This window comes from Suncus etruscus, chromosome 11 (assembly GCF_024139225.1).
Source record: "Suncus etruscus isolate mSunEtr1 chromosome 11, mSunEtr1.pri.cur, whole genome shotgun sequence".
In the NCBI taxonomy this organism is placed as follows: Eukaryota; Metazoa; Chordata; class Mammalia; order Eulipotyphla; family Soricidae; genus Suncus; species Suncus etruscus.
In genome coordinates, this window is record NC_064858.1 from 61,433,065 (window position 1) to 61,446,164 (window position 13,100).

General features: G+C 52.0%; 1 protein-coding gene across 2 annotated transcripts in view; it reads left to right on the top strand.

The window, feature by feature from the left end:
• Window positions 1-1,593: 1,593 nt before the first annotated feature.
• Window positions 1,594-13,100, top strand: part of CHST11 (carbohydrate sulfotransferase 11) — a 232,233-nt gene continuing 220,726 nt past the window's right edge. Inside the window, exon 1 of one of the 2 annotated variants that reach the window (XM_049783171.1) lies at window positions 1,594-1,740. In XM_049783171.1, the coding sequence (XP_049639128.1) occupies window positions 1,623-1,740 (118 nt within the window). In that variant the 5' untranslated portion in view covers window positions 1,594-1,622. The remainder of the gene's footprint in view (window positions 1,741-13,100) is intronic. The other variant, XM_049783172.1, reaches the window with a different exon arrangement.

Below are 13,100 nucleotides of genomic sequence, written 5' to 3' on the forward strand. Positions count from 1 at the left end.
AGATGTCTTCTCAATGATACTGTTGCTGGGGCATCTCTCAGTGCTGGAATAAAAACCCTCCTTTAATTTTTAAAACACAAGGGAAATCGGTAAGGAATACACAAGGAGACAAAGGGAAAAGGAGATTGATGGAGTAAGAGAGCTTACAGCAACTGCTTTTCTGGGCTTACTGGGGGTAGGTAGAAGTCGCTGTGGACACTGTCGGTTCGCGTCCACTTTACTGGTTGCGAAACAACTGAAAAGCACGGAAGTGGCAAATTTCAGTCACTTCGTGCGATACAAGAACGCAACGCCATCTTTCCGGTTACCTGCCAAGGCCGCTGCTTTTCTGTTCCAGCAATAAGCCGGACTTGGAGGCCAGCTGCGAACATCCATTCTTCCCTTCACTGTGCCCTGCAGGCCTGTGCTCTCGGAAGACTCGGCTCTGTGAGAAAGCAGAGCCCCCCCAGTCACTCAGACCGTCTGCGGACGGGTGGTGTGGCGGGTGGGTCAGAGAACGCCGAGACCCGGGGGGAGATCAGCGGCGCCCTCCCCGCCAGGACGGTGCAGTCTCGCCCGCCTCGACTCGAGTGGGCCGGAACGCGCGGCTTTCCTCGCCAGAGGCGCGGCTCCCGCGAGTTGCCTCGGGGCAGGGGGCACGAGCCGGGCAGGACGCCCCCAGGGGGAAGCAGCCCCAGGCGGGCGTCAGGGCAAAGGGCGCGCGCGCCGGGGGCCTGGCATGGCCCTCCTCGCCCGCGGGCCCCGCGGCCCGCCGCTCCCTCCGCTGATGCCCGCGGCAGGCGGCGAGGCGAGGCGAGGCGAGGCGAGGCGAGGCGAGGCGAGGCGGCGCGGTCACCTCCGGGTTTTGTCATGGAAACGATGACACGACCTCCGGCCCAAGGCGGCGGCGGCGCGGCGCGGCGCGGCGCGGCGCGACGCTGCTGAGGGCTTTTGGGACCCTGCGGAGCGCCCGAACCACCCGGGACACAGCCGGACGCGACCACGTCGCGGGGAGGGCGGGGCGGGGCGGGGCGGGGCGGAGAGGGAGGGCGTGGCCCCGCCGCCGGCCTCGCCCCTCGCGCCCCGGCCCGCGCCCTCCCCGCCGGGCGGCGAGTTGCATTCGCTCGGACCGGCCCGGGACGCGGAGGTCCGCGGCGCGCCATGAAGTAGCCTCGCGGCGCGGAAGGGCCGTCCGACGCCCGCAGCGAAGGCGGCAGCCGCAGCACCTCCGCCCGGCCCGCGAGGAGGCAGCGGCGCGGCGCGGCGCGGCGCGGCGCGGCCCGGCAGGCGGCGTTGGCGGCGGCGCGCGAGGGAGGCGAGAGGCGCGGGAGGCGAGGAGGAGCCGCAGGAAGAGCCGGACGCGCAGCCGGCAGCCCGCGCAGCCCGCGCAGCCCCTCCATCCTCGTCCTCCGTCCTCCGTCCTCCATCCTCCGTCCGTCCGTCCGTCCGTCCGTCCCGAGCGAGCGGCTCCCGGCGCCTTCCGCACCCGCCGCGCGAGGGCCGAGCCGGCCGAGCCTTGCCTTGCCTCGCCTTGCCTTGCCTCGCCTTGCCTTGCCTCGCCTTGCCTTCCCTCCCCTCCCCTTGCCTTCCCTTCCCGCCGCTCCCTCGGCTCCTCGGACGCTCCCGGCGGCCGGGACAAAGCCATGAAGCCGGCGCTGCTGGAAGTGATGAGGATGAACAGGATCTGCCGGATGGCGCTGGCCACTTGCGTGGGGTCCTTCCTCCTGGTCATCTTCTATTTCCAAAGTATGTTGCACCCAGGTAGGGGGCGCGTTCGCCTTCCCCCGCAGCCCCGGCCTCGCCTCGCCTCTGCTCTGCCCCTCGGCCGCCCGGCGCAGCCCGACGCCCGGGACGGGACGGGACGAGGACGGGGATGGACGCACGGGCTCCGCGCCGCCGCCCGCGAGTTCCGTCCCCTGCCTCTCCCGTCCCTTTGTGTCCCTTGCTGTCTCGGGGTAGCGGAAAAGGGAGAGAGGTCGTGGGGAGCCGCCGGGGGTGCGCGCGGGGCCCGTCTGGAAGAGGACGGGACCCTCTCTTCCCAGACCGAGGTCTGAGGATGGACGCGGCGCCCCGAGCCCGCTCCCCGCCGCCCGGCCCCGGCGCTGCCGCCTCCGGGCCCGGGGCCGGGCGCCGAGGGCTCCGCACCCCGCGGCGCTGGGAGAGCCCTCGCCTGCCTGCCTGCCCTGCGGGCCGGCCGCCCTCGGGTCTCCACGTGGTGAGAAGCAGGTGGGGCCGAGGCGGGCTGGGAAGGGGCCCGGCCAGGCTCTCAGCCCCGGCCCGGGTCTGGATCCGCTTGCACTTGCGACTGGCGCCTTGGGGTCTTCTCCATCCCCTCTCCCCTCTCCGGGCACTGGCGCCGGGGAACCCGGAGGCCGGGACAAGCCTCAGCCGGCACAGTTTGGAGGAAACTTCGGACTCCGGATCCTGGGGTGTCTCTATAGTTGCACCCCCACTCCACCTCGCCCAGCCCCCCAGTGTCCCCCAGGGGCGCCGTTGGAGCCTTCTGGCCCCTCGGGGCTTAGATTAGTTCTACCTCTGAAACCAGTAGCTGAGCTTGGGCCCTGCTGCCCCGGGGCACCAGGGAAAGTTTGGGACCCAGAGGGAGGGGCACCCAGCTGCCTTCAAAGGGAAGCCTACAGGCAGAACGTTTGACAGCCTGTCTCCCTTCCCAGCCATGTAGCCTCTTTCTTCCACATCCTCACCCCTGTCCCGTCCCCGTCCCCCCCCCCCCCCCCCACGGGCTTCCAAGCCGCCTCTCTCAGCAGTGACAGCGATTGCTTGCTTTTAAACTGCAAGGCTGGGCCAGTCGGAGGGCTGCTGAACCTGCTCCTTCCAGGGAAACGGGCTTGGCTTTACCTTTACCTCCTTCCTGCCTTCTCCTCCCTGGCTCTGCTAGAGACAGAGAGCTGTTCTTCCACCCAGTGGGCTGTGAAATTCCTTGACACGGGCGTCAATACCCTGGCCTGGAGATGTAGTGAAGACAACTTCGCTGCCCTACCCGACCGGGCTGACACTCCTCCACCCTTTCACTCCCCACCCTCACGACCGTCCAGCCTCAGGACCTCGCAGCCAGCCTGGTCAAAGATGCTTTTTGTTGGCTGTCCGGGTATTTTTAGTTTCATGTCAGAATATGCAGCGCTGTTCGTTTCCTCACCCAAACTAGTGGTTGGGAAACTTTTAAGGGAATTTAAAAATGGCCCTTGTTGGCATCAGAGCAACTAGGCGGGGCAGGAGGACACAGTGGCCATCCTAGAGGCCTTGCCAGGCCACCCCAGAGAGTGGGCTGAGTGAGGCCCTGGGTAGTGTCTGCTGTACAGTCAGGCTCCTGCAGCGCAGAATGATTCATCTCTACTCTCTGGACATGTGTTTAGGTCACAGAAAGTTTTGCCTGGATGGAACATACCAGGTAATACTCCTCAGAAATGTCTGCGACTAGGCTGTCTTGGTTTGCAGTGGGAATCCCTGTATTTCCCTGTATCTGTTCGGGAGATACTGCTATAGATCCTGTTACTACTACTAATTATCCACGGTTTTCATGTATCAGAGCTTTGCTTTCCCTTTGTAAGAATGATTAGCAAATAATTTCTAGACAGAAGTATCAGGAAGAAAGGCAGCTGCAGCACCAGTTACAACTTTAAGTTGACTTCAAAGCGTTCTTTCCTTGAGCCTGTTGGAACCTGGACAGAGCCAGCTAAGGTCCTCCTGCTTGATCTTTCCTGCCTAACTGCACTCAGCCTTTCGCTTTCTTCTTCCCATTCTGCCCAAGAACTAGCACATTATTTATTTATCATTTGCATCTTTATGAGTGGGCCTTTTTGATCTACACTACTCCCCTAGTTCCCAGCAAAGGCTACTTTTAATACCTTTTTGTTTTGTTTTGGGGCCACAACTGGCAGTACTAAGGGCTTATTCCTGGCTCTGCTCAGGGATCATTTCTGGTGGGGCTTGGGGCACCATATGAGGTACTGGGGATCCAGCCCAGGTTGATGTCGTGCAAGTCAAGCACCTTCCTTATTTTACTGTCTCTCCACTCCTGGTCCCTTTTATCAAATGCAGGTAGTTCAATGGGAACATATTATTTGGAATAACGTCTGGAAAACTGTGTTTATGTCTTTTAAATCCATGAGTCTTTTATTTATTTATTTATTTATTTATTTATTTATTTATTTATTTATTTTGGTTTTTGGGTCACACCTGGCAGCGCTCAGGGATTATTCCTGGCTCTACAGTGCCAGGGGCCTCAAACTCAATTTACCTGGGGGCCGCAGGAGGCAAAGTCGGGATGATCCTCGAGTGCAAAGTCAGTAAGTAAGCCTTGAACATTGTGTGTGTGTGTGTGTGTGTGTGTGTGTGTGTGTGTGTGTGTGAGACCCAAACAACTAAAACAAAACAAAACAGAAAAAGATTCCTCTAGGGCAGGGCCACAAAATGTTGTACAGAGGGGCCGTTTGTGGCCCATGGGCCGCGAGTTTGAGAACCCTGCACAGAAATCGCTCCTGGCAGGCTCAGGGGACCATATGGGATGCCGGGATTAGAACCACCGCCCTTCTGCATGCAAGGCAAATGCCCTACCTCCATGTTATCTCTCCAGCCTCCAAATCCATGACTTTTAAAACTAGGCTTTGAAATCCCTAGGAACATTTCTTGCCTTTCCCCTTTCCCTATTGAAATTAAAACACACAGTTGCTGCTGGTTGCTGCTGGCTATTTATTTGTATTGCTTTGGATTTCTTTCTTGATCCTTGTTCACCAAAGGAATTGGGGGTCTTAGGAACTGATTCTTATGCCAGTCTCTCCAGATTACCTTCTTGGGAGAGGCAGAAAGAATGGTGCAGATTGTATTGCTAAAAATTTGGAGCCCCCTGGCAGGAGTTGCCAAGAATTGTGTTTGAAATAGACAAATAGTGTCACTAAAGCAATGGGTGCCTGGCTCAGTGATGGCTACATGGATACCTCTTAGTTTGTGCGGGGAAGATGCCTGGAGATAGTTGGCTGTTTCTTTGATTTTTTTTTTTGTGTGTGTTTTTTGGGTCACACCCGGCAGTGCTCAGGGGTTATTCCTGGCTCCAGGCTCAGAAATTGCTCCTGGCAGGCACGGGGGACCATATGGGACACCGGGATTCGAACCGATGACCTCCTGCATGAAAGGCAAACACCTTACCTCCATGCTATCTCTCCGGCCCCTGTTTCTTTGATTTTAATCTGGAGTCCTTTTTCTTTTTCTTTTGGTTTTTGGACCATACCCAGTAGCAGTGCTCAGAAATTAATCCTGGCTTCTCAGGGATCACTACAGCTGTGTGCTTGGACCACCTTGGGGTGCTGGGGATTGAAACCATGCCTACTGCATGTAAGAAAAGTGCTTATCAATACCATACACTCCAGCTTCCTGGAATCCTTATTTGGGGGGGGTCCACACCCAGTGGCGTTCAGGGGTTACTCCTGACACTGCTCAGAAATCTTTCCTGGCATGCTCGGGAGACCATATGGGATGCCAGGAATCCGTCCTGGGTTGGCCACGTGCAAGGTAATCCAGGAGTCCTTTCCTTTTGTACTTTTATTTTTTTTTTTATTTTTTTTTTTTGTTTTGGGCCACACCCGGCGTTGCTCAGAGGTTTCTCCTGGCTGTCTGCTCAGAAATTGCTCCTGGCAGGCACGGGAAACCATATGGGACACCGGGATTCGAACCGATGACCTCCTGCATGAAAGGCAAACACCTTACCTCCATGCTATCTCTCTGGCCCCTCAAAGACATTTCTTTTTTTTTTGGTTTTTGGGCCACACCCGGCGTTGCTCAGGGGTTACTCCTGGCTGTCTGCTCAGAAATAGCTCCTGGCAGGCACGGGGGACCATATGGGACACCGGGATTCGAACCAACCACCTTTGGTCCTGGATCGGCTGCTTGCAAGACAAACGCCGCTGTGCTATCTCTCCGGGCCCTCCTTTTGTACTTTTCTAACTTGAAAATTTAAGTGACTTCCAAGCAAATCTGAGTAAATTCTGGTGACTGGTGGGTCTTGTAAATATGAGCTTCATGTCATTGAGGTGATTTTCTTTCTTCTCTTTTTTGATTTTGCGGACCACATTTAGCAGAGCTCAGGCCTATCTCCTAGCTCTGTACTTAGGGATCACTCCTGGAGAGGCTCAAGGACCACGATAGAGTGCTAGGGATTGGTCCTGGGTCAGTTGTGTGCAAAGGCAGGGGTTCCCTCCTCCCTGTTCTATTGCTTCAGTTCCTGAGACCATTCTCTTTAATCACTGAGGAACTGTATTTTGCTGAGGATCTCTTTGAGGCCAGGAAACAGATTGGAGACACTGTTCTAATCCCAGTGTTCTGCATGGAGATCAATAACTTGTTTGCTAGACAAGTACTGGAAGTGATTCTTAAAGACCTATTTCCCCAGTTCTTAGGAAGGTTGCATCATAACTGCATCATAACACCTTATTTCACACCCCCAAGCCCCAGTTCTTGAACCCAGTTCCTTTTCATGTAAGGCATGTTCTTGACCTTCCAGCCACATCTTGGCTATTCCTCCCTGTTTTTTTGTTTGTTTGTTTTTGGGTCACACCCTCTACTCAGGTTTACATTTCCCTTTGCTATTGTCCTAGGGCCCCTCACCCTAGGAAAATGCCAAGCCTCCTATTGAAGACAAGTTTCAGTTTCTGTTGCTTTTCGGCAGATGTTATTCCCCTATTTTGTTTCTTCATATCTTGCACAGAAGGGAGATAGTTCTGCGTCTGGCCCTCTGCTTCTCACTGACTTCACTCAGCAGGATACTTTCCAGATCCATTTGCGTGGCAGCAAATTTCATGATTACATTTTTTTCCTTACAGTTGAGTATTACTCGATTTTGTATATGAACCATTATTTCTTTCTCCTGTCATCTAATCTTGGACACTTGGATTATTCCTGGATTTTTGGATATTGTGACTAGTGCTGCTTTGAATGGAGAGGTGTAGATGCCTTTCCTAAATTGAATTTTTGTACCCTTGAAAGGTGGATGCCCAGAAGTAGAATTGCAGGGTCATATGGAAACTTAATTCCAAGTTTTTGAAGAAGTGTCCATATTGTTTTCTAAAAAGGTTGGACCAGTCAACATTCCACTAGCAGTAAATGAGGTCCCTTTTCCCTCACAGGCACTCCCTTTCCCTTCTTAAAGCTCCTGAAAGGATAAGCCCTGAGTGAGTGACTGGTGATCCTAGATGAGACCAACCTCTCGAGGGTTATTATCCACAGACAGTGCAGATTCTGAAGAGAATCCTACTTTCTCTTTGCTTACTCACTTTGTTTTGATAGCTTTTGGACTCCTCTTTCCTTTCAAGCCTGTTTGTCTCAAGTGAAGCGGAAGCAGATTTTCTCCTATTACACCCTTAGATCATCTGAACTAATCTGTTAATTAAAAATTCCTAGTGCTTGTATAATCAGAGATCAAATACTACTGATCAAGATTGGTCCTGGATCTTCAGCACAGCCATGCCTGTTCTCACTCCGACCTTTTGCTGACTCTCCTCTTGCCTCCACTGTCTGTGCTGTGCTAGGTATCACTGCTCCATGTCCAAAGCAGCGAGCTGGCTTATTCTATCCCTCAGGAAACTGGCATCTTCCTTTCTAGCTGGAAGCCAGATTGGAAGCAGACTCAGAAGTGATCAGATCTGGGGGCCGGCGTGGTGGCGCTAGAGGTAAGGTATCTGCCTTGCCAGCGCTAGCCTAGGCTAGGACGGACCCCTGAGCGTCACCGGGTGTGGCCCAAAAACCAAAAAAACAAACAAAAAAAACAGATGGAGGAAAGCTGAGATGAGCAGGAAGGATGTATGGGTGGGACACACATCCTTAAGACTCTCACAGAGAAGAGGACTCTACAGTGGAGACCTGCAGGTAGGGAAGGAGAAGGCTGTGTCCTTGCAGGAAACTTTCCAGGTGGAGAGCACAGAGGCCAGGACGGGAGCATGCCTGGCAGCTCTTGAGTGCAGCGTTGGGGAGCAATCCAGGACTTTGAGGGGTGCGAAGGGGAGTCTTGACTGGGGTGGGCAAAGAGGACTTCCTGGAGGGGAGGGCTGAGAGCTGAGCTGGCACATGAATCTCTTTCTTCTGTGTGTGTTTATCTTTGGACAACTTATGGTGCTCTTTGGTAAAGTGATAACCAGCTACGCACTTAACATCCTTTCCACTAATCCCCCAGACTAGCTCACTCACTTAACATCCTTTCCACTAATCCCCCAGACTAGCTCACTCTTATCATGTGTATGCATCTGTATACCTACTTGTGTTTGTGTATACAAGCTTGTGTCCATGTGTATACTTCTGTGTGTGTGCGCTGGCGATGGAATCTGCGGTCCCATATATGTGAAGCATGTACTAGCCATACAGGCTAGTCTGGTCTTTTTCTGCAACATTTTTTTTCTCCCCTTTTGGTGTTTGGTTCCTACCTGGCTGGTGTTCAGGGGCTACTCCTAATGTGTTTGGGGGTGATTCCTGGCAGCAGTGATTGGGAGAATTGGCAATGCCAGGAATTGGATGGGGGTTGGGCCCCCTGACCTCCCAGATCTTGTGCTCTAGTCCTTTGAGCTACCTCCCTTACCCCAATTTTTTTTTTCAGATGCTGTGGTGGGGACATTGGGGTGTGGGAGATGTGACTTGGTGATAGACTATATGTCTTTCATGAGTGAGGGATCCGTTTTTGGCAACCCTCACCCCACTTGGGAATGGCAGAACTGGTCCTAATCTGGAGAACCCCCTTTCATGATGTCATGAATGACTGCTGTTGATTGCTTCTGAGAATTTTGTTTCCCCAGCATTGCATGTTTATGGAATCTGACAGTGTCGGAGGCAACAGCATCTCTCTCTCTCTCTCTCTCTCTCTCTCTCTCTCTCTCTCTCTCTCTCTCTCTCTCTCTCTCTCCCTCTCCTCCCTTTCTCTCTCTCTCTTCCCCCTCCCTCTCCACCCCTCTACCCCCTCCCTCTCCCTTTTTTTTTAATTTGGGGTCATAGCTGTGGTGCTCAGGACTTACTCCTGTCTCTGGGCTCAGATTATCTTGTGGTGCTGGAGATTAAATCCAACTTGGTTCCTATCCACTGTCCTATTCCTGGAACCCCCACTCCACCCCTTCCAGACCTTCATAAGGTGAAGAAGGGAACTCCAGGGTGCGCTCTGCCTCATTCCCAGTCTTTTCCAGCATGGGGTTTGCAGAGCTCCGAGGCTTGTAGTTAGCATCTCTCTGATGCTGTAGTAGTTGATGGGCAGCAGTTTCTTAATTTAGGGCTGGAACATGAATTTTAAATAGTAATAGACCCCAAGGTCCCTAAGCATGGCTTAGAGAAGGGGGTGTGTGGACCTATCATCCAGGTGGTTTTTGTTTCTTTCAAGGTCCTAAAAATTGTTGGAAGAGTTTTGTTATGGCTTGTTTACTTGCTCTTCTTCCTTTTTGGACTCTGGATCACCAGGATGGGGATTCATCGAGATTGGCTAGAAGTGAACCTGGTTCTCTGCCACTAGCCTTGATGCTATCCCCAGGTCCTTTGGATAGCAACACTGTGAGGAAGGCACTGGCTGAGCCTGTTACTTGAAGGTACCTTACTGGAAGCCCAGTGACTTTATCAGGACAAGAACTGCAGGGCCTAAATTTGTATTTGATATTGAGTTCATTTGGAAATGATAAAACTTGACTTTTTACATGATATAAAAATACTTATGTGTGTATAATGTGCTGGAGATCAAATCCAGGGCCTCATACATGTGAGCAAGTGCTTTACCTCCTAAATCACCTCCTGACCCCAACATTATTTTTTCGTTGTTTTTTGTTTTTTTGGGTCACACCCGGCCGCGCTCAGGGGTTACTCCTTGCTCTACGCTCAGAAATCGCTCCTGGCAGGTTCGGGGGACCATATGGGATGCCAGGATTTGAACCACTGACCTTCTGCATGCACCTTACCTCCATGCTATCTCTCTGGCCCCCCAACATTTTTTTTAAGTGGAGGTGGAAATTTATATCACACCTGGCAATGCTCAGGGCTTACTCCTGGCTCTGTGCTCAGTCCCTAGTGTGACTCAGGAGGTCATATGCAATGATGGGGATTGAACTGGGTTGGCTGGTAAGGCAAATATCTTATACCTACAAGCTTTCTCTCTGGCTCCCCAAACTTTTTTTGTTTGTTTGTTTGTTTTTGGGTCACACCTGGCAGGCTCAGGGGTTACTTCTGGTTCAGAAATCGCTCCTGGCAGGCTTGGGTGACCATATGGGATGTCGGGATTTGAACCACCATTTTTCTGCATGCAAGGCAAACACCCTACCTCCATGCTATCTCTCAGGTCCCATGGCTCCCCAAACTTTGTAAATAAAAATGGAAGGTCAGGGGCTGGAGTGATAGTACAGCAGTACAGTAGGTAAGGTGTTTGCCTTTCATGTGGCTGACCAGGGTTCTATCACTGGCATCCTATATGGTTCCCTATGCACTTCCAGGAGTAATTTCAGAGCATAGAGCCAGGAGTAACTCCCTAGCATTGTTGGGAGTGCCCCCCCACCCCCAAATAAGTCAAGTTAGTTGGTTTCTCCCCACTATCTGAACTGGGGCTTTGGAGCCCTAGGTGTGGACTCAGTTTGAATGTGATTGTCAGACACTCCACAGTTGGGGGTGGGTTAGCCCAAGTGAAGTATTAACCTACTGTTAGCATCAGGATTTGGCTTTAGATAAGTTCTTTTGGGAGAAAGCTGTTTCCTGCCTGTAGAGCAGGGGTCTCAAACTCGCGGCCCGTTTGCGGCCCTCCATACAACATTTTGTGGCCCGCGGCTGGCTTTCAAATATCGCAGTATTCGCGATTATTCGCTTACTGAATAATTGCAATAAAAATCGCATTAGTAAGAAAAAAATCGCACTAAACATTCGCATACCACGAGCAGTTCCGTTTGGGGTAAGCAAATGTTTAATGCAATTTTTTTCTTACTAATGCGATTTTTTATTGCGAATATTTGGTAAGCGAAATCCCTTATGCGGCCCTGCCTCCTGCAGCCCCCAGGTAAATTGAGTTTGAGACCCCTGCTGTAGAGTTTAGTGATAGAGATAAAGCACTTAATAAGGTGCTGAATGCTTCAGGCTCTGGCTGAGTAGTTCTGAGTCTGGGGTGGGGACCCACAAAGGCCACTTCAGCCTGCTAGGTTTCTCTTGGCTTCAAAGAATCTCAGCAAGAAGATAAAACAAGGGCTCTTCAGATCATGGTTTGCTTTTCTTAGTGATTCCCTATTATCACCACAGTATCACTCCCTGAAGAGAGCACAGTTTGCAGCCCAGGTCCTGCCTCAATTGCAGCCATTTGAAGCCTTGAAGGAGATTTGGGGTTCTGCTGGGGAATGGGCTGACCATAGAAAGTCAAACAGGAACCTGTGTTTTAGGACTAATGGAAACACAATAAACAAACACGTACGGGATTGCTTTGACTGAACTGTGGGCCTTATGTTTGTAAGGCCTGTGCTTTACCAACAAATGCCTGTTTCACATATGGATTGTCTGGGAGCCGGAGTGATGGCACAGCAGTAGGGCGTTTGCCTTGCACGTGGCTGACCTAGGATGGACCGTGGTTCATCCCCCGCGTCCCATAGGTTCCCCCAAGCCAGGATCGATTTCTGAGTATGCAGCCAGAAGTATCCCCTGAACATCACCAGGTGTGGCCCAAAAACCAAAAACCAAAAAAAAAAAAAAAAAGGATTGTCTGGTGGTGACAGGTACCCTGAGGAAAGAAAGGTCAAACAAGGGAGAAGGGTGTTTGCCTTGCATGCTGCCAATGCAGATTTGATCCGGCATCCCATATGGTCCACAGCACTGCCAGGAATGATCCCTGAGCACAGAGCCAGGAGTAAGACCTGAGCACCACTGGGTATGGTCCACAATCCTCATCCCCCCAAAAATTGGGGGCAGAGCAATAATAGAGTGGATAGGGTGTTTGCTTTGTGTGTAACCAACCTAGTTCAATCTTTGGCATCCCATATTGTCCCCTGAGTATCACTAGGAGTGATCCCTTCGTGCATAGCCAGGGACAGACCTTGACACAACTGATGTGCTCCCCACACACAAAAAACACCCCAAGAATCAGGGACCAGAGCAATAACGCAGCAGTAGGGCTTTTGCCTTGCACACAGCTGACCCAGGATGGACCTTGTTTCAATCCCCAGCTTCCCATATTGTCCCCCAAGCCAGGAGTGATTTATGAGTGCATAGCCAGGAATAACCCCTGAAGAGTCACTGGTTGTGGCCCAAAAATCAAAAACCAAAACCAAAAAAACCAAAAAAACAAAACCAAGAAGCAAAAACAAGTGAGGAAGGAGGTTGGGAAGTGGCTGCAGAGAAGGCTGTACTTGTCAATAGGGAAGGCCATGCTTTAGAAATGGCTGGAAGGCAGGTCCTGGGCCTGCTGCTGGCTGGAAGGTGGATTTGGGGCAGGTATGGAGACTGTGTCCTCTAGGGATTTTACAAGGCACACACAGGGGAAACAGGTTGTGTGAACATGAGAAGGCTATGCAGTTCTGACGCAGGAATTTTTTGGAGGGGGCAGGGGCCGAGGGAGGCTTAGTGGCTCCGATTTTTTTTCTGATGTGGGAAGTGGAGCCCCATGGAATGAGACTTTTGAGCTTTCAGGGCAGTAGTTTGCATCTGGTTTTCTCAAAATGAATCTCTGGGCCATTTGGAAATAGTTTCTGGTATAATCTTTTAATGGGAGGTAAGGAGATTATACATGAATGACTAAAGTGCAGCCTAAAAAAAATCTCTTAGCAGACCTTCAGGAGTGGGATTTAAAGCTCCCACCAGAGTCCTGGATTCTTGGAGTTTGTGCAGCTCCTGTGTAACGGCAGCCTGGAGGCTTCCTCAAGGGCTTTGGAGAAGTAGTCCACAGAGGACAATGTGTGAATAGTGATAGGGAGGAGCATTTCTGGCTTTCAGGGGGTCAGGACTTGCTTCTTTAATTCCCTGGAATGAGCGCTGTGGATGGGGGGAATGGAGAGCAGAAGCTGCCAGATTTCTCCTGAAAGCAAGAGCCAGGTCAGGCCTGGGGGCCCTGTGAGTCTCACCATATTATTTATTTATTTATTTATTTATTTATTTATTTATTTATTTATTTATTTATTTATTTATTTATT